The sequence below is a fragment of the Pituophis catenifer genome, unplaced genomic scaffold (assembly GCF_029215685.1).
Source record: "Pituophis catenifer annectens isolate HBS135680 unplaced genomic scaffold, rPitCat1.0.hap2 SCAF_4, whole genome shotgun sequence".
NCBI classification, from domain to species: domain Eukaryota; kingdom Metazoa; phylum Chordata; class Lepidosauria; order Squamata; family Colubridae; genus Pituophis; species Pituophis catenifer.
In genome coordinates this window covers 47,607,868-47,629,405 of record NW_027256884.1, presented here as the reverse complement: position 1 = coordinate 47,629,405, position 21,538 = coordinate 47,607,868, and the positions used below count along the sequence as shown (strand labels likewise).

Sequence of the window (21,538 nt, the reverse complement as noted above, 5' to 3'; positions counted from 1 at the left end):
TCTGGGCAAAATACAGAATCTGGGCTCCTTATCTTTTAAACAGATTAATATAATGATGGCATTAATGTTATATTCCTGTAATGCAGGGTTGTCAAACTCAATTTCATTTAGGGTCGCATCAAGGTTGTGTTTGATCTCGGAGTGGGGGGGGCATGGTGGGGGGCATGGCCAGCTCAATATCACTCATGTTGAGGGTGTCTGTGGTGGCCCGGGTGGGGCTGGAGGGATCCATTGTCTCCAGCGGAGGAATGCGAGGCCAGTGAGAGGGCCAAACACTTGTCCTCCAGAGGAGCCTTGCCATCCCTCTCACACAATGCAGAAGAACCTCAGATGGCAGCGCAGGCTGTCCACAGCCCTAGGCAGCAGAGGGCAAGCGCTTCCAGGGCATCAGGGCCCCCCAGCCCAGCCCAGCTCTGCTTCCCTAAGGGGGTGCCCAGCTGCGTTTACCTCCTCGAGCTGCTTACCTGTTGCTGCTGTGCTCGCTCTCCTTGGCCAGGTTGCTCATGGTGTGTACAGGAGGGCAATGTGTGTGGGTCAGGGAGAGGCCCACTCCAGCTCCACGCAAGGAGACCCAGCTTTGTAACCATAGCATCCTCAGCGATAGGATGGGAGGTTACCAGGAGAGGTCAGGAGGAGGAGACAAGGGGATGGTGAAAGGGCAGCAGGGCTGCTGGTGGCCAAGTGCTCAGACCCTCCCTCTCATTGTAATATCCTTCCTTCCTTCCTTCCTTCCTTCCTTCCTTCCTTCCTTCCTTCCTTCCTTCCTTAACTAAAGAAATTTTAGATATCTGGTGAACTGATAGATTCTCTATTTTTGACATCCCTAATAGTGAGATAAAAAGCTATTATAGACATAAATATATGTAGGAGCAACAAGAATGTATTCATGATTATCATTGTTGGAATGTCTCTAGGTACATCCTATTTCTGGTGGTAATCTATTTAATGATATATTTAAAAATGAGACTGATTAATAGTTTTGGGGTAGGGTAGGAGAGAAGAGGACATTTATCTGTGTATTTCCCATTCTTTTATGTTTTGCATGCTGTATAGTAAAGTAATATGATATGCCATACTATAACAAATACTTGTTTTCTACATACATAGGACACTTACAAAACATTATATAGGAATGAGATCTTACACTGCTGAACTTTGTTTTCCTTTTTAGGCAAATTTTTTATGTCAAGACATAGGACCATGGTATTTTCAAAAAATGTATGCAAGATATTGGAAACATTACAATGAAGCTATGGAGTGGATGTATAGACATAAAAACGCTTATAGAAAAGCCATGGAATTATTATATAATCCATCACTTCATCCTTCCAAACAACATCAACGTTATTCTGACTGGGATGAAAATGTTCCAGGGAGAACTGGTCCATCTTCGTTCTCCACCTCAGCCAGCAAACCACGGTATCCTCCAAAGCCTCAGAATGACCTGCATTATGTCAGAAAAAGGAGAGCAGCAGAGAAAGATTATGAAACAGATTCAGAATCTGAAGGTGAAGAGGACTTAGAATATGACCTCGACAACATGGAAATCACAGAAGAGCTCCGTCACTATTTTGAGCAGACAGAAAGACACCAGGAAGAACTACGTGAGTGTGTTCTCTTCTCTTATTCTTCATATCAGTTTATTTTTATACAGCTTATCCCTTCTTTTCACGTCCATGTGTGGATTCCATCTGTTGTCTAAGGAGCTCAGCCTGGAAATCTTGTAGCTAGGATTTTCGTTGTGAGCTTTTCACAAATCAGGGACCAATAAACTCAAGGATTGATAATTTGTAGTCAAAGTGTCAATGTCTCTAGACAAAATTGCAAAATATTTTTTCAACTGCTTTGGAATGAAAAAATAATGAAAAAATTGGTGATAGTTTATCTGAGCCACTTAAATTTGGATATAAATACCTTACAGTGTCACTGAATAACCATTACAATTCAAATAGCCAATTTTGGCTAGTGATTATCAGCATTAATTCATAATCAGCAATGGTTCATTACAGGAAAAAAGCCTGGGATATAAAGACTTTAGGAAATTGTAAACTTTTCTCTTAAAATGAGAAAATCTTATGCAATATACTAGGCAAGCTTCTTCAAGCTTCAAGTATTTATGATCAGGTCAGACTTAGTTATGCCCGATCAAGTCAGAAGAGCAAAACTGGGATTTCTCCACACTCTCCCCTTCATTTTCTCAGGCATTTTTCATTCAGAAGTTGATGACAGAAATACTACTTTGCAGTTTTATATAACTTGGTCTTAAAATTCTCTTAGATTGCATTAAATAAAAGATAAGATCTAAGCTATCCAGCCGAGCTGATACATTGATTTTTCAAATTTGGCCATAAGGCATAGCAAAAAGCCATTTATATACAGTTATGAAACCTGTGCTTGTTAGCTACTCGATCTGCTAATAATTTGAGTCCCAAATATTTTGGTAAAATGGCATTTAACCAAGCCAGTTTTTCTTCTGACTACTTCTCTTGAGCATATATCATAATAAAGAAAACTGGCCAGGGATCTTTTCTGGGAAGTGAATCTCACATTGGTTATGTTACCATTGGAAATTCTCTACCTTACTTGGCTGTTCAAAATGACTGGGGAATTTCAATCCTAATCAGAATCTGAGTATATATATATATACATACAAATATTTATAGCCCTATTAATATGGAATTTGTAAACCTAAGGCTATAAGAGTCTTGTGCTTTGTGTGGATTTGGTTTCTGTGGCAAGAGAAATAATCTGCAGGGCAATTTTACAGTTTGTTCTTCTAAGCAATGTATTGAAACTTTTTAAAAAGCACTGTTCTGAACCTTATCCTGTGAAATTTGTGCATATAGAATGCTATTGTTTAAAATTAATATCAATTTGATTTTTAACATTTTAAATAGTAGATTATTAAAATGGTCCAAAGGAAATTCCTAGTTATATTGCTGAAGCTTGGAGGAAAGTCATGACTAGTGTATCATACAGATCAGCCATTTACTTTCTCTTTCCTTGATTTAATCCAACAGAGTAGATTTCAATGCATCTTTATCCTTCAAGTGTTTGTTATGCAGTACAGGAAGTTTCTCTCTCTCTTTCTCTCCCCCTCCTTCTCCCCCACCAATAATACAACTTTTACTTGAGGAGAAAAGGTTTTAGACAAATTAAAAGCATCTTCTTCCATAAGTAATCCTTTTCTTTAGAAAGTGTTGGATTTGAAAAACCTTTTATAGCTTTCTTTTTGATTGGCTCAATTCACAGACTAAATAAAATTACTTCTCCCTTGTGAATTTTACACTGAGGCACTTCTCTTAGAGTTTTACACTGAGACACTCACAGCACAAAGCCTGTTTTCTAGAATAGATAACCTTTCCCTCAATAAGAATCCCAATTGTCATAGTACCAAATAAAAATAAATACAAGTAGTCCTCTACTTATGACCATAATTGAGCCCAATATTTATGTTGTTAAGAGAAATTTGTTAAGCGAGTTTAGTCCCATTTTATGTCTTTTCTTGCCACATTTGTTATGTGAATCATTGAAGTTGTTAAATTAATAACACGGTTGTTAAGTGACGTTGGTTTCTATTGCCTTTGCTTGTCAGAAGGTTGCAAAAGTTTATAACATGACCCTGGGACACTGCAACTGTCATAAATATGAACCAGTTATCAAACATCCAAATATAAATCACGTGACCACGGGATGATGCTGCCGCCATGGTTATAAGGGTGAAAAATGGTCATGTCACTTTTTTCAGTGCCGTTGAGGACTACCTGTACAGATTGGGAAAGAACATCTATCTATCTTTCCAATTTTGTTATCATTTGGGAAGACTCTTACCACCTGGCAATCCCCTAGAATTTGGAGAAGATATATATTTAATTTCACAAACCTATTGATTTTGCAGTTGACTGTTTTCAGCTGAACAAATTTCAAAATAAAATTTGATCAAGCTATTAGTCCATTACTTCATTTCATCATTCCTCCTCTACAGAAAACCTTTGGAGTATATATGTTGAAGAAGCTGCACGTTGTTTTCTTTAAATGTCAGAAGATTATCTGCCACTATTAAGTTCTGCATCAAAGTCTATGGCTATGTGAATCTGACTGGCTTTTTAAATTTAGGGATAATGCTGGGGGGAAATGGGGCTGGGGAGTTACCAGATATTATATATAATACCAACTCCTCATGTCTATGACTGTTTAATAATGCTACCACCTACAGATGTATCTTTTTGGCTTCCTCGTCAAATTCCTCAACCCAAATTTATAAAGATTCCCTGGAGGACAAACCAACTTCTCATGCCTGCTTGTTCTTTTAAATCCAGAATTCAGAGACATTTATTGGTTGATAGCATATCACAGTGCAATATTTAAAATATCTGGGCGTCTTGTGAAATGGGGAGAGAAATAAATGGTAGATATGTAGTAAATATCTCCTCCCACTTAGTGGAATATTTCCATTTGACCAAATAGAGTTTAAAGCTGGATAGATGACACAGCCACACAAACAACCCTATTTCTTACTCTCATCAACTTTCATATGGTCAACTGGAAAGTATGTAGGTGAGTGTCCTCAATTGAATGTAAACTATATCTCAGTGCACTATAAAACATGGTCCCAATTCACATGGAGAGTTGTAGTTTTATTCAAATACAAGGAAACTTATTTTCAGATGAAAGCATGGAGATAAAAGAAGAAAAGGGACAGGTCAACATTTGCAGCTTGTTCTTTATCCAGTCAGTGTATGCAAAGAGCCCAGCTTGCCTAGAATAGCTCCTTGTTTGTTAAGCTTTAGAATAGATTCCAGGCCCTTCTTGATTGATGATAACAGTTCTGGTGCCCAGAGGAAAAGAAGTTGCCACAGGCATGAAGGTCTGACTAAAATGATGCCCAGACGGTGTTAAAGACATGGTGGAGAAGCTCTCAGTACTCCTTAAGCCCACTAACAGCTGTGGAAAAAAGTAAATGTAATCCTAGACTGCATCAACAGAAGTATAGTTCCTTTCTATTCTATGTTGATCAAACTGCTCTGGAATATTGTACCCAGTGCCATATTTTAGAAAAGACATGGAGAAATTGGAATATGTCTAGAGGAAATCAAAGCAGATAAAGGTCCTAGAAGAATAAATGTATAGTTGGAGGCACTGAATATGTTCAGTCTGAAGATTGGAGTGGGGGGGCATGATAAATCTCACCAGAGAAAGGACTGTCGAATAGAAGCTGTGACAGTTCTGTTCAGGGTTTTTCCAAAAACAGTAGTCTTAAATTACAGATTTAATTATAGATTTAATTGCAGATCTAATTGTAGATTTATTTGAACATTGGGAATAAAATTATAACAATGAACTCTATTTCATTGAACAATGAACTCTATTCAGCAGTGGAAATGTCTTTCTTTAGAGATGGCAGACTCTTCTTTATTGGCGGCTGGATCTCTTGTCTGTCTCGGATATGTAGTTCTGCATTCTAGATGTTCTCCAAGGTTGCTTCCAGTTCTTCCATTCTAGGATTTTATGCAGTATTCATAGTCTGCCCAGTGTGAAGTCATTACATTTCAAAATAATATATGAAATAAGGGTAAAATACCAACCACCACCTAAATATTTTTATGCTAATCTTCAGACCTTCAGTACTTAAGAATAATTCTAAAAACTCAATTTTTTGAAACTCTGTCTCTGTTTTAACATTTCAATAAGGACAAGATTGCCTTCCCTTGCTCCTGCCTGTGTAGGCCCATTCTCCCCTCACAATTTTTTATTTCCATTTCTCTTAAATGCCATGTTTTTATAATTCATATCATGTGCCATGTTCCAAATGGCCCAAAACTAGCTGTGGATAGTTCAACATGTATAATATGCCAAATTAGTAGCCTTGTACAGTAAACAGTTATGATTCTCAAATAAAGAGAACATAATGGTTTGTTCTTATTCCCTCCAAGATAATAAAATATTGTAAAGAAGTAACATAAGGAGTTCAAAACACTGCCTGGATAAGGTCCCTGAAAGTAAAGCAGAACAAAACCAAATGTGGCATTGCATCGGTGTGTATTTCTGTATGTGTATGTGTATGTGTATGTGTATGTGTATGTGTATGTGTATGTGTATGTGTATGTGTATGTATGCATTGAAAAACTACAGGAGAAGCCAGCAAATGAAAAGTCAAGCCTGGAAATGGTCTATATGCAGGTAGGGACAGTAAAGAGGAGAAAGTCACCCAAGTGGATTCCCATAGCGGAATCAATTGGACTGCTTATATCATTGCCAGTTCATCGGCTTCTCCTCCATTCTTGGCCTGGTGGCCCATCATAAGCATATTTAGCCTGTCCTGGATTTCTCAGGGCATATATACATATGAAGCTTGTGTGGAAAGCAGAACTTATATACACAGATGCAACACATATATACTTTCTCTGCTTACACCCAGATATAACATACAGGTAGTCCTCAACTTTCAACAGTTCATTTAGTGACCATTCAAAGTTACAATGGCACTGAAAAAAGTGATTTTTGATCATTTTTCACACTTAAAATTTTTGTAGCATCCCCATGGTCATATGATCAAAATTCAAATGCCTGGCAGCTGGTTCATACTTATGACCGTTGCTGTGTCCTAAGGTCATGTGATCACCTTTTGCAACCTTTTGACAAGTATGACAATGAGGAATCCAGATTAATTCAATAACTGTGTTACTAATTTATCAACTGCAGTGGGTCACTTAACAACTGTGGCAAAAGAAGTCATAAAATGGGGCAAAACTCATTTAGCAAATGTCTCACTTAACAACAGAAAATGGGCTCAATTCTGATCGTAAGTCGAGGACTACTTGTATTGCTTCATTACACAAAAGAAGAAGCAGATGCCTCCTATGGCCATTTTTGATGTAAGGGTTAGAAAGTATCAGGAAGTCATATTTTGCATGATTTCTGGGTTTTTCTTTTAAGGCAGCAACATACTCTTTTCCATTTCTTTCCCACAGATGTCATAAATTCAGCAAGGTATATCAATCTATCATCTGCCTATCTGTCTCTCTATCAAGAGATATACCACCACATTTAAAATTATTAATAGGTATTATTTGTTTTGTTAAATATTGGCCACTCTTTCTGTATCTCTCCTATGTTTCCTGTGGAGCTTGTAATTTTAACCCGCAGGAGATGTTTTGTGACTGTGTTTGAATGACATCCCAGAGGCTATTTATTAAAAGCATGAAATCATTTTTCCGGATTATTGCACCTGTCGGATGCATTCAGCGTTTAGTTGTGAAACTGTTCAAAAATGCTGGTTATCAGGAACTTGAGAGAGCAGACTAATCCTCTTAGGTAATTCAAGACATCATTCTTAAAACTAAAGAAGAATATAACATTTTGTTTTTAAAAAAGGCTTCCTGAAAATTCTTTAGTAGCTGGATTAAAAATGAAATCACTTACATTTCATCACCTCCATGCTTTGTTGCATAATGTCTCTATATTATTTAATTATTAAAATTTATCCATCTGTCAGTTTATAAAATAAGGAAATGGTTTCTTATCTTGAATCATACAGAAATTAAGGTCTTAAACTAATGTCTAAATAGCATCATGTCTTTTCCTCTTCAGTTTTACTTTTCTTGGACTTTTAAAACTTAAATCCACTCAAACTGTAATCAGTGTATTAACTGGGTTAACACAGAGTTATATACTGTTAAATAGTGGGACTGTATCTGATTATTTTCTCCTCCCTGGTTGGGAACGGCAGGCAGCGCTGGGTAGGCTCAGTCAGTAGACCAATCAGGACCGGGTCTGCAATGACGCTTAGCCCCGCCCTTCCTGCTGCTCTCTTCAGTTTATCGACTCGGTCGACCTGGACAGTTTAGTCTCCTGCTTGTCTCAAAAAAATAAAAAATAAAATAAACAAACAAAACAGCTCTTTTAAGAGCTATCGGGGCGATCGAGAAGCCTTTCGGCTTGGAACCTTCTCCTGTTCCCTGGATGGCTGCTAGCGTTGTTTAGGTTGCCGGCTGGCTCCTTATCAGGCTGGGCCCACGAGTTCGCTCCGTAGCCCTGTCCTGCACCGCGCTCGCCTCCTCTCGCCCTTGCTGACGTTTCGCTGCAGTTTTAAGCCTTTGCTTAGCAGCTTTTGGCGAGGCTCCTAGCGCTACGAATTACGCCTTCTGCAAGTCGCTGGTTTGCCTTTTCTCCCGTGTGTGGAGTGCAGTGAGTACTGGGGCCTCCCTCCATTTTCCCCTTCGCGCCAAAACTTGCTTTTCAAAATGGCGGACTCCCGTTCATCTAGAACTGGCTGTGGGACTGTTTCTCATAGTTCGAGGAAGCGCCATAACAGCGATCCGGGGGAGGGCACCTCAGGGCTTCAGAAGAGCCAAAAAAAGCCTAAAGGTTCTTCTGCCTCTCTGCTTAAATCAACTCAGCCCCGAAAGGATGAACAGCGCAGGCACAGGGCGTTGGAACGGGCCGTTCAGAAAGCACAGCTTCAGGCCGCCAAGGAGATTGTGATTCATCCCCCTCAGGCCTCTACTCTGGATACTATTTCCGAGGCTGCCCATATCCATGTCCAGCCCCAGGCCACGCACAGGTCTTCCCTTTCACCGGATCGCCTTGAAATGGGGGTTTCTCCCTCTTCCAGTGCAGCGGCCATTTTGTTTGCCACTCTGCCTCATGAGGGCCATTCTCCTAACTCTGCCATTCAAGCTCAAGGGACTGCAGTTTCATCTGTCTGCCAGCCCCCCCCTCCACCCCCTCCACCACCCCTTCTTCTGCCCTTCCCCCCCTCCCCTCCCTGCTACTCTTGACTCTCTACCCTCCTCTATTTCTCCTGCCCTGGCTTCTCTCATTTCATCAGCCATACGCCAGGGGATCTCTGAGGGCCTCAACCAGCGTGCGGAATTGGATGTGGCAGACTACGCCAGTCAAGTCAGCGGTTTTTCCCACAGGGGAGAGGCTTCCCCCCATCTGGACAGACCTTGCTCTCCAACTTCTGCTAGCCAGGCCCCTCTGTCCGCTGAGGACCTTGCCCTGGACCAAGAATGGTCTGATGACGAGGGTCTGGAACCCGATCAACCAGCCTTCGTTGGCCTTTTCAAGCCCCACCTATTCCGCTCCTTGCTCTTTAAGGCCCTTTCTGTCACCAAAATGTTACCTGCTCCCACATCCCAGGGAGCGGCTTCCACCACTGATGAGCCATCTGCTTCTCTCTTTTCAGAACAGCCTAGCAGAGTGGATACCTTGCCTGCACCAAAATTATTCTCGGATGTGGTAAAGAGACAATGGGCCTCTCCGGGCACTGGCCCCTTGCCCAATTCTCAGGACAAGAAGTTCTATGCTATTCCTACTGACTTTTCTGACTTGTTGCAGGTGCCGGTTGTGGATGCACCAGTTGTAGCCTTAGCATCTTCTACCCATCTTGCTGGTCCTCCTGATGAGTCATTGCGTCCTGAGGATAAACGTGCCGAGCGGACTCTGATCAAAGGTCATCAAGCCTCTGCATGGGCGGTAAGAACCGCTTCGGCGGCATCATTCTTCAACAGGGCATCCATTTTGTGGTTGAAGCAGCTGCAGGACCGCCTTCCAGCCTCTGACACACGCTCTCATCAAGACATTAATAAAATTCTAGCCGCAATGGAATTTTCAGCTGACGCCACCCTCAACACGGCTCACTTTTCAGCCAAGGCCATTGGGTCTTCTGTCTCTTCCAGGAGGCTCCTCTGGCTCCGCCACTGGCAGGCTAATGCCAAGAGTAAATGGCGTCTGGCAGCTTCTCCTTACGAGGGTAACTCCCTCTTTGGCTCCGCCCTCGACCCTATTTTGGTGGAAACCAGAGATCACAAGAAAGTTTTTCCAGTTGTTTCCCGTAGGTCGGACTTTCGTCACCAGCCTTATTATCGGGCCCAGTCCTTTCGTCCATCTGACAGCGGCTTCTCCTACAACCGCTCCTCTCGCAACTTCTCCTCCAGAGGGATGCAGAATCAGGACTTTCAGGTCAGATCCCATCCCAGATTCCCCCCAAGAAGGTCCTCCCGCGGCGGCAGAGGTCGCCCCTTTCGCAAACCTCGTTAAAGGGATTCCAGACTCTTTGGTAGGGGGCCGTCTTTCCTTTTTTTCCAGTTCCTGGGATGCCACTACCTCTGATCTTTGGGTTTGTTCTACAGTTCGGGAGGGTCTTCGTTTGGAGTTTAGTTCACCTCCTCCTCGGGTTTTCGTTCCTTGTTCCCTCTCTCATGATCCTTCTTCCCGTGCCCGTATGGAGGCTGCTGTAGCTCACCTTCTTAAAATCAAAGCCATCGAAATCGTTCCTCCACCGGAACGCAGGTCTGGGTTCTACTCCCGCCTTTTTCTTGTTCCCAAGTCCTCGGGGGGCTGGCATGCCATCCTGGACCTGAAATCTTTGAACCGGTTCATAAAATACCACCGGTTCAAAATGCACTCCCTTCACACCATCTTGGAGTGCATTTGTGAAGGTGATTTCCTTGCCTCGGTCGACTTGACTGAGGCCTATTTGCATGTTCCTATTTTTCCACCCCACCGTAAATTTTTCCGTTTTTATTTTAGGGGCTCTCATTATCAATATAGGGCTCTCCCCTTTGGCCTTTCCTCTGCGCCCAGAGTCTTCACTAAGTTGATGGCGGCTCTTGTCGCTCATATCCGGTCCCTTCCCATTCATATTTTATTTTACCTGGATGACATTCTTATCCTTTCCTCCTCCCTTCCCGGGGCTTAGCAGGATGTTTCTACTTCTATCCGTTTATTTGAAGCTCATGGTTTCCTAATCAATTGGGCCAAAAGTTCTCTAACCCCCTCGACCCGTCTCCAGCATTTAGGGGCTGTCATAGACACTGTGTCATCCATGGTGTTTCTCTCACCGTCACGCCAGTCCAGCTTATCTGACCTGGCTTCTCAATGCCTGGAAGGCCGGACCATGTCCGTCCTCGCTCTTTCCCATCTTCTGGGCAAAATGGTGTCCTCCTTCGACATCGTCCCCTGGTCCCGTTTGCATAGCAGGCGCCTTCAATGGTTCCTACTCCCCTTTCAGCGTTCTCTATCTGTTTCCTCGTTGCGCAAAGTCTCCCTTCCTTCGAAGGTTTTGGACTCCTTAAGGTGGTGGTCTTCTTCGGCAATTGCCAATGGTACCTTGTTTAGAGAACCTCATCGGTCTGTTCTTACTACCGATGCGAGCCTTTCCGGCTGGGGTGCGCATTTAGATTCCCATATGGTTCAGGGCCTTTGGACCGAAGTGGAGAGGGATTTTTCTATTAATCTTCTGGAATTACGGGCGATTTTTCTCGCCTTACGTCATTTTCTTCCCTTTCTTCAGGGTAAGCACGTTCTTGTGTTAACCGATAATGTCTCCGCCAAAGCCCATGTTAATAGACAGGGTGGTACCCGCTCTAGGTCCCTTTTTCACGAATCCCTACAACTCGGCCTCTGGGCCGAGTCTCATTTAGCCTCTCTACGGGCGTCTCACATTTCTGGCAAGTCTAACATTCAGGCTGACTCTCTTAGTCGCAATTTGGTGGACCATTCTGAATGGCAACTTCACCCTGATCTCTTCCTGGACCTCACCGCTTTGGCCTCCCTGAGGTGGACTTGTTCGCTTCCCACGTCAACCATCAGGTTCCGCGTTTCCTTTCCAGATTTCCGTCCCCAGGAGCAGAGGCAGTGGATGCCCTTCGCTCTCCCTGGCCTCGGGGGGTGCTTCTTTATGCCTTTCCTCCCCTGCCACTCATCGCCAGGGTCCTCAGGAAACTCCTAGCGGAAAAGTCGGAGCTGATCCTCATGGCTCCACACTGGCCTCGCCGGCCCTGGTTTTCGGACCTGGTCTCCCTGTCCACAGCCAGTCCATGGCAAATACCGGACGATCGGATTTGCCTTCTGCAGGGGGCTCTGGTCCATCCCGAGCCCCAATGGCTACAACTAACCGCATGGAGACTGAGCGGGGATTCTTGACGAGGGCCAACATTCCCCCTGCCGCCATCAAAACCATCCAGGCCGCGCGGCGCCCTTCCACCGCTCGTATTTACGAGTCTACCTGGCGCTCCTTTTCATCATGGTGCTCGGCCCGCCAGGTTTGCCCAACTTCGCCTTCAGTGGAGCACGTCATCGGGTTTCTCCAGGACGGCTTCGACTCCGGCCTTACCCCTTCTACCCTGAAGCAACAAGTCGCGGCCTTGGCTTCCGTCTCCGCATGTGTTTCTCTGATAACCGTTACCAAGGATCCATTGATCCACCAATTTCTGCGGGGCACTTCCAACTTGAGCCCCCCGGTCATTCACCGTTTCCCTACCTGGGATCTCTCAAAGGTCTTGTCCTCCCTCACTCAATCGCCCTTCGAACCTCTCTGGACGATTTCCTTGAAATTTCTCTCCTTTAAAGTTTTGTTTTTGGTGGCGATTACATCCGCTTGTCGCATCTCCGAGCTGGCTGCCTTGTCGATCCGGCAAGACTTATGTGTTTTCCATCACGACAAGGTAGTCCTCCGTTTGGACCCCACGTTCCTTCCCAAAGTGAATTCTGTGTACCATCGTTCGCAGGAAATCGCCTTGCCCAATTTTTACCCTCGCCCGTCTCACCGGCTCGAGGAAATGTGGCACAAGCTCGTAGGGCCTTGCAGATCTACCTTTCTCGTTCTGCCTCCTTTCGCAAGACTGAAGCTTTATTCGTCTCGTTCCAACCTACCACGATGGGAACCAAGGTTTCTGCTCCAACCTTGGGCCGATGGATCCAGGCCACAATTGCCTTCTCCTACGAGTCGCAATTGCTTGCGGTCCCCAACAGGGTGACTGCACATTCCACCAGGAGTGCAGCCACCTCCGTTGCTTGGGCTACTCAAGCGTCCTTGGAAGAAGTCTGCAAGGCGGCGACTTGGTCTACCCCGACACCTTTTATTAGACACTACCGTCTGGACGTCTACGCGTCGGCTGATGCGGCGTTCGGCAGACGGGTCCTACAACGGGTTCATGTTTCCTGATCTGAGACTCGCCCGAGCACTGCTCTCCCGTTGGACATCAAGCTTTGGTATGTCCCAGCGCTGCCTGCCGTTCCCAACCAGGGAGGAGAAAGGGCATTGGTCCTACCTGATACGCCCGTTCTCTCCCACGGGAGGGAACGGCAGGCAGCCCCCTCCCTATTGGGGCTGTGCATTCAGGTGTCGGGGCGGGGTGGGTTGTACTTACCTTTCCTTTCTATCAGCAGGAGACACACAACAGTCTGCAGTGATTACCTCGCCGATAAACTGAAGAGAGCAGCAGGAAGGGCGGGGCTAAGCGTCATTGCAGACCCGGTCCTGATTGGTCTACTGACTGAGCCTACCCAGCGCTGCCTGCCATTCCCTCCCACGGGAGAGAACGGGCGTATCAGGTAGGACCAACGCCCTTTTTCATGCCAGCCATGAGCTCATTACTTCTGTCTTAGATTTGGGAAAAGGCTTTTAGCTAGAGGAGGAGGGTACTATGATTATGATATTTTCTAGATTTTTAATCTCATCTTTATTACTCTTATACATAAATCAAGGCAATGAACATACCTAATATTCCTTCCTATTCCTCCTACTTTCCCTACAATAACAACTCTGTGAGTTGAGGGTGAATGATTGGCCCAAAGTCATCCAGCCAATTTTCATGGCTAAAGTAGGACTATAACCCAAAGCTTTCTGTGAAGCCTGAGATACAGTGGGGCAAAAAAGTATTTAGTCAGCCACCAATTGTGCAAGTTATCCCACTTAAAAAGATGAGAGAGGCCTGTAATTGTCATCATAGATAGACCTCAACTATGAGAGACAAAATGAGAAAACAAATCCAGACAATCACATTGTCTGATTTGGAAAGAATTTATTTGCAAATTATGGTGGAAAATAAGTATTTGGTCACCTACAAACAAGCAAGATTTCTGACTCTTACAGACCTGTAACTTCTTCTTTAAAAGACTCCTCTGTCCGCCACTCATTACCTGTATTAATGGCACCTGTTTGAACTTGTTATCAGTATAAAAGACATCTGTCCACAATCTCAAACAGTCACACTCCAAACTCTACTATGGTGAAGACCAAAGAGCTGTCGAAGGATACCAGAAACAAAATTGTAGAACTGCATCAGGCTGGGAAGTCTGAATCTGCAATAGGCAAGCAGCTTGGTGTGAAGAAATCAACTGTGGGAGCAATAATTAGAAAATAGAAGACATACAAGACCACTGATAATCTCCCTCAATCTGGAGCTCCACGCAAGATCTCACCCCGTGGGGTCAAAATGATCACAAGAATGGTGAGCAAAAATCCCAGAACCACACGGGGGGACCTAGTGAATGACCTGCAGAGAGCTGGGACCAACGTAACTACGCTGTCAGGGACTCAGATCCTGCAGTGCCAGACGTGTCCCCCTGCTTAAGCCAGTACACGTCTGGGCCTGTCTGAAGTTTGCTAGCAAGCATTTGGATGATCCAGAAGAGGATTGGGAGAATGTCATATGGTCAGATGAAACCAAAGTAGAACTGTTTGGTAGAAACACAACTCGTCGTGTTTGGAGGAGAGAGAATGCTGAGTTGCATCCAAAGAACACCATACCTACTGTGAAGCATGGGGGTGGCAACATCATGCTTTGGGGCTGTTTTTCTGCAAAGGGACCAGGACGACAGAGGAAAGAATGAATGGGGCCATGTATCATGAGATTTTGAGTGCAAACCTCCTTCCATCAGCAAGGGCATTGAAGATGAAACGTGGCTGGATCTTTCAGCATGACAATGATCCCAAACACACTGCCCGGGCAACAAAGGAATAGCTTCATAAGAAGCATTTCAAGGTCCTGGAGTGGTCTAACCAATCTCCAGATCTCAACCCCATAGAAAACCTTTGGAAGGAGTTGAAAGTCCGTGTTGCCCAGCAACAGCCCCAAAACATCACTGCTCTAGAGGAGATCTGCATGGAGGAATGGGCCAACATACCAGCAACAGTGTGTGCCAACCTTGTGAAGACTTACAGAAAACATTTGTCCTCTGTCATTGCCAACAAAGGATATATAACAAAGTATTGAGATGAACTTTTGATATTGACCAAATACTTATTTTCCACCATAATTTGCAAATAAATTCTTTCCAAATCAGACAATGTGATTTTCTGGATTTGTTTTCTCATTTTGTCTCTCATAGTTGAGGTCTACCTATGATGACAATTACAGGCCTATCTCATCTTTTTAAGTGGGAGAACTTGCACAATGGGTGGCTGACTAAATACTTTTTTGCCCCACTGTACTTATAATATGGACATACTATACTTTATTAAGCCTATCAATGTCAGCATGGTGTATGTTTCTCTTTATTCAAGAAATTCAGTTTATCTGTTTGGGAAAACAAAAACTATAAATCTCAATATTATAGAGACATAAATGCAAATGTCATTAGTTGTATTTTATGGAACTGACATGTAAAAAGTTCTATGACTAGAAAGTCATTGACAATAAACTTACTTGGCAAAATTCCAAAGACAGATGCTATGAAGAAGGTATTACCTATTGAACTTCTCTCTGTGGACAATAAAGGGTGGCTTTCTTAATAATTTAGGACTCTCCCATCCTAAGTAGTCTTATGAATTGGGCCTTCTAATTGATGTAATCCATTAATGGCTGCAGCTGCACCAGTAGGCTTTTATAAATATTTCTTCTTTTTAGATTTCTTTTCTCCAGGGGAGCTTGTAAGAACATCTGTTGACCAAAGAAGATACTGATGCCAAGACCATCTCTTAGGAAAAGTCATTCTTTTCCAATTCTACTTCTGTTTCCTGTGTTGCTTCTCAGGAAACTTCAGCTTTCTCTTGGTCCCCTGGTTTTATTGTTAAGTCACTTTTCCAGAGAAAGTTACATCCGAAGTTCACTGCTGGTTTATTTACTTTGTTATTACTGCTTACTGTGGGTGGATATGTGTGTATGGATATCACGGTACATACTTATAATTAATCCTGGAGCCATCTAATATACTCAGAATGAATTGGAAAGTTAAAATTTATTTCTTTCAAGAAAGGAAGTTTCACTACGAGGGAAAGTTATTTACCCTTATGGTAAATTCTAAGATTAGAGGATTTGTATTTTACTTCATGCAAAAAATAATTGAAAAATATAAGGGAAAGTTGGGGTTATTTAATATCATCCTGCACTCTTAATTTATCTTTTAGTTTGTGTTACATTTTCAAAATGGCAAGTCCCAAACTCATTATCTTTAGGACCTTATACTACTGAACTCTAGTTCTGTAAGCCTAACCAATATGTTTGATAGGCAGAGATTGCAGTTCAGCATCAACTAGAAAATCACAGGTCTCCACAGCTGTTAAAATGTACCAACATTTATTACAAAATCTTGCTGTTTTGTTAATTATAATCTAGTTTTAAAGCTGGCCTAGAAGAAGGGGATTGTGAGGAGGAGAGAGATTACGCATTTATTTTGCATTCTGATGGTGTTGGAATGGAATATCATCCAGAAAGCAGAATAGAATAAAGACCATCATTTACTGCATCTTGTCCTATGTGCTTAGAATTAGGGATGCAATAGTGTCTTGCAAATTCAAGGTCAAAAATACCTCCCATATGCCCTTGTGAAGGACTATATACAAGTTATATAAGGACTTGAATTAGGGGGCCTCCAAGGTTCCTTCCAACCCTATGATTCTATAAATTGTGGGTATGTTTTCTTCCATAGATAAAATCCTTTTTTATAATTAAAACTGGAGGAAAGCCATGATTTAAAAAATGCCAGACAGTTTGGCTTCGTAAAAATGTTACACCTGATTAAGCTCCAGTTCTGGTGGCTGTCACTTAAAAAGGACATTCAAAGTTATGTGGCTAGCTGCCCAATTTGTGCTTCTGCTAAGCGGTGACAAGGGCTCCAGGACTCCTCCAACCTGTGGCAGAGCTTAACGTTCCCGGAAGCAAGTTTCAGACCATCTGAATCTGCTTTTTCTTGATGTTATGACAGCTAGTGTACCAACATTTCATACCCTGAATTAGTAGACCGTGATGTAGCAGAATTCAGATGGGACAAAAGTCTTGTTGTATTATGTAATTTTACATCACTTATATAATGTTATAATTATGTAAATAGCATTAAATGACACACATGCTATAATTTGCATAAGGAAATCATTATGCAAGTAATATATAGTACAAAAGATTTTTGATTTGTATAATGATATTGCTGTGAATGATACAATCTTTGTTTGAACAGATAATCAGAAATTACAGACATCTTCTCCACACTTACTGATTTATTAAATCAAGATTTATCTGTATCTGACACCGATAAGCCAATAAAATATTGCCTGAACTGGTATTAATTTTTCCTGCACATGACCTTAATATCATGAAAACCTTTTTAGACGACAATTTTCCCATCTTTTTAGATTCAAGTCTTATACTAGCATGAAATGAAAATTCTAGATTTGGGAATGAGAATTCAGTCAGTAGATTAAGTTCTTAAGCGATTAAGTGATTTTGTGGCATTTAACATACAGATATGCCTAGCAAAGTTATTATGGGGCTTTTTTGTATGTGTAAAAGGAAGAATTCTTGTTCCTCATCAATGCTCTGTCATACCCAGTTGGCTATCAGTTACTGCACCAAATGCACTTTGTAAATAAATAAAATGGAATATATGACTTCAGTTTTCAGATATTTATAAACATAAACATAGATTGGATATATAAAATAGATACAAATAGAGGAAACATTAGAATTAGGGACGGTAGGCACGCTGGTGTTCTTATGCACACCCCTATTTATATGATAAAACTTTCAGCATACAAAACTCCAGAGGCTTGCAGAATAAATAAAATAAAAGAAACATTAAGCATCAAAATTAAACATCAGAAAATAACAGTGATGATAAAAATATGCATTCTATCTCCTAATGTGCTAAAAATCTGAATCTATTACACTCATATAAAAGCACAAAACATCTGTAGAAATAAGTGAAACTTCAGTACAGTGCTGTGACTTTAAAGTAGTATGCCAAAGACAAAAGTAAAATTGAAATATTCATAGTTTCCCCTGATAAATAATTTATTTTGTCAATTTGCCTATTACGAAGTGACAATTCCTTGTCTACACTACAATTCACACCTTGAGAAAGAAAACAAACAGAAATTATAATCATCCTTTGGAAAAGATTTGTGAAGTAAGACTGGACAACCAGTCAGCCACATGAAAACACATAAAATAAGTGAGACTGTCTGCTTAATGATATACAATATCACTTAGAATAATTTTCTTTTTTTGCCACAGCTGAATAGCTACACAGCTGGCTGTTTCATGTTACTCTTGTAAATGTGGCTACATGATTGCAGTGTGTAGGGGTTGAAACTGCTACGCTATGCAGTGAGAACGCTTCTCTTTTATTTTCTCAAGGAAACTTTTAACAGGTCCAGCCAGTTCTCTTTATTATTTATAAACAACTAGAAAGATCCTCAGTTATGCTTCACTTAATATTCTTCTGAGTTACAGAATTGTGCAGAGATATTTTGGAAACTTCTTAATTGAAAAGTATAATTGGCATGATAGTCAAAGCACTGTGGATGTTATATTTTCCTGAAATTGGCATCAGGTGTAAATATATGTGTTCCCTTTCTAAGAGTATTTATGTATACCTCAAGCTCAAGCTTTTTCAACAATTTTCCACAAAGAAGAATTAAAAAGATTTTTATTTTTATCTTTGTGTCATCAAGTATACAAACAGGATGCAAATTTGATAAATGAATTGGCTTATATACATTAAAGTTAGCATCAAATAAACTATTTTCAAACTAACCCATAGTAACTAATAACAAACCAAATCTCATTTGATAAGAAACAAAAACAAAAGTTGAATTCTTGGTTGTATGCAGAAAGATGGAATGAGAATAGGAATGTAGGGCACAGACGTCATTAAGCACAATAGAGGAGACACAGATTTATTGTTGTTGTACACACAAACACACACTTCTGACAACAACACTCTGGTTTTGGTTGGCCCCAAATCACATAGTAATTAAAAGTGGACCTAAATCTTTAATTTTATACACACACACACACACACACACACACACACACACACACACTACAACATATCTCAAATTTGTAAAGCATTATTAACCACAAATTGTAGGAGGTTGCTATGTCTCTAGCACCAAATGGCAAACCTGAGTTTTTTGTTAGTAGTTTTCTGAGTTTGGTATTCATCAAAAAGCACAATAAAGTTAGCAGGAGACAAAGCCAGCATCCAACCAAAGGAAATATTTAGGAATCCTCTAAAACTAGCAAGAGTTTAGGTGAAATTGATTTAATCTGGCAGCTTTAATTAACAAGTTGATATTTTTAATCTAAAAATTATGAATTGCATACAGATTTCTAGATAGAAATAATTTGAAATTTAAAAAATATGAAGGACACCTAGAAGAAAGTGATAGGAGGTAAATGTCACTGAACAAAGTTTTACTTTAATTATTCTCTCTCAAGGGGCCTCTTGCAAAACTGACAGGCTTGTTGCCAAGAAGCATGGAAACAATTTTAATTTTTTTTAAAAAAAATCTTCTAGACACAAGCTTTATGTCTATCAGTGAAACTTATCCTTTTGTGTGGATACCAATAGTTACTCAGACAGCTGCTAGACAGCTGGAGGTTCTATTCCTGGCTGTAGCATAGTTGCTTTTTTTTTAAGCTAACTTGATAATCAAATAGTTGTTTAACTCTTGGAAACTTATTTCTGGGGTTACAGAAGCAGTGTGTTATACTTACCCTGTTCTCCTTTGTTCATCCTAATGCCACAAATGGAATGTTGGTTGGAAATATTCTTAAACTTATATATGCTGAAACATTGAAAAGATTCTTTTAAAATCCTACACAGTATCCAATTTTATACGGTAATCCATCTGTTGCATTTGTTTTCAGAAAATCAGTAACTTCTTTGTAAAATTAATTAAAAAGTGTGATGGACTAGTTATCAACATTACAATTTAAAATGCAGCAAAATGTGGCATTTGCCCAAATTAGAAAATATATGTTAAAAGTGTCCTATTTTGATCATCTAGTTTGATATATTGATTTTTAAAAATCCCATTTTACAACCCTGTAATCCTTTAATTTGGGGTACAATCGGGGCACCCCTATGGAGCTGACCATTTACCGGCCGGATGTCCTTCCTGATGCCATGTGGAGTTCACAGCAGATATTTTTTCTTTGCGCCCTAGGAGTGAAATATCTGCCACTACCTAAGATTGCACTCTCAACCTTCCAAGTGGGAGGTGAGCGTCTTCACCACTAGGCCACCACACCACTCTAGTTTAATATAGTGATGAGTTATCCTAATGATTATCCAAATTACATGAAGGAAAATCAAGTAAGTAGAATAGTAACATCAATGCATTACTGATTTTATCAGTGCTGTCAGTGAAGATAGGTTCAAATCTTGTTGAACATGAACCAATGCAAAATCAACAGATTTATATGGAATATCAGTACTGCAAATGTGATTATTTTTTGTAACAGTTGGTTTATTTTGCTTTGATTTTGAAATACTACTGTGAAACAAACATTGCAAAATAGTGGAATATAATGGTCATGACTTCATAAGGTCAGTAGTCTTGTTTCTTAAGTATCATAATGAAGTCAGAAATTGATTGGGTCTTTCCTGAAACAAAAATCCAACATCAAGTGATTTGGGATAAAATAGGACTTTGGACCTCTTTGAAGGCAATCTGTGCCTTCTAATTTGGGGTAAATCCTGGATAATTCTGATTCCATGTAAAGGAAACTAAAATAAGTTTTAATACCTTCTATCAAAAGAAACAATAAAGTGTTTGGAAATGCCTTTTTTAAAAAAGGGAGAGAGAGAGAGAGAGAGAACAAATAAGGAAATTGCACAGAGAAATTAGAACTTTTCCTTCCTAAACTAGAATTCAAGATGACTAAATGCTACAAAGTAGCAGTAAAGAGAACAAACAAGAAAGGTAAAATACCCATTGTGTTAATTTTATTTTGTTTTTAATTTAAGAATCCTTTTGACAATTCACCAATCCTTCCAATGACCTGAGGCATAAGATCACCAGCAGAAATGTAAAAATGTTTTGTCAATTTCCTTGTCTTTTCCATTAGGAGTGACTTTCTATAGAAGTCTTCCTACCTACAAAGGGAGTATCTTAGATCAAAGCTAATAAGTATTTTTGTTCTCTTTACGAATTTTCCATTTTTAGCATTCAAGGTTATTAAAACATTTTTAAACCAAACATTCCATATGTTAATTGCTATTATTAACAATGTTATTAACTCTGAAAAACATTTTAATAGGTATAGCCTTAAGATCTATAACATCGTAAAATATGCAGCCTGCCTAAATTTTGAACGATGGAAAACATATCAGAGGGATTTAAAAGGCTTCATTTTCTCTCTGAAATGGACATATACCAGGGGTGAAACTAAAAAATTTCCCCTACCAGTTCTGTGGGTGTGGCTTGTTGGGGGGAGGTCATGTGACTGGGTGGACATGGCCAACTTGACATCACTCACATTCAGGGGCTCCTCACCGGCCCCTCCCCTCCCAGCCACTCCTT

At 41.0% G+C, this 21,538-nt stretch overlaps 1 protein-coding gene across 1 annotated transcript in view; it reads left to right on the top strand.

Moving 5' to 3' along the window:
- Positions 1–21,538, top strand: part of GEMIN8 (gem nuclear organelle associated protein 8) — a 54,787-nt gene that overhangs the window by 24,686 nt on the left and 8,563 nt on the right. Inside the window, exon 3 of the mRNA XM_070943024.1 lies at positions 1,172–1,604. Within this exon, the coding sequence (XP_070799125.1) occupies positions 1,172–1,604 (433 nt within the window). The remainder of the gene's footprint in view (positions 1–1,171; positions 1,605–21,538) is intronic.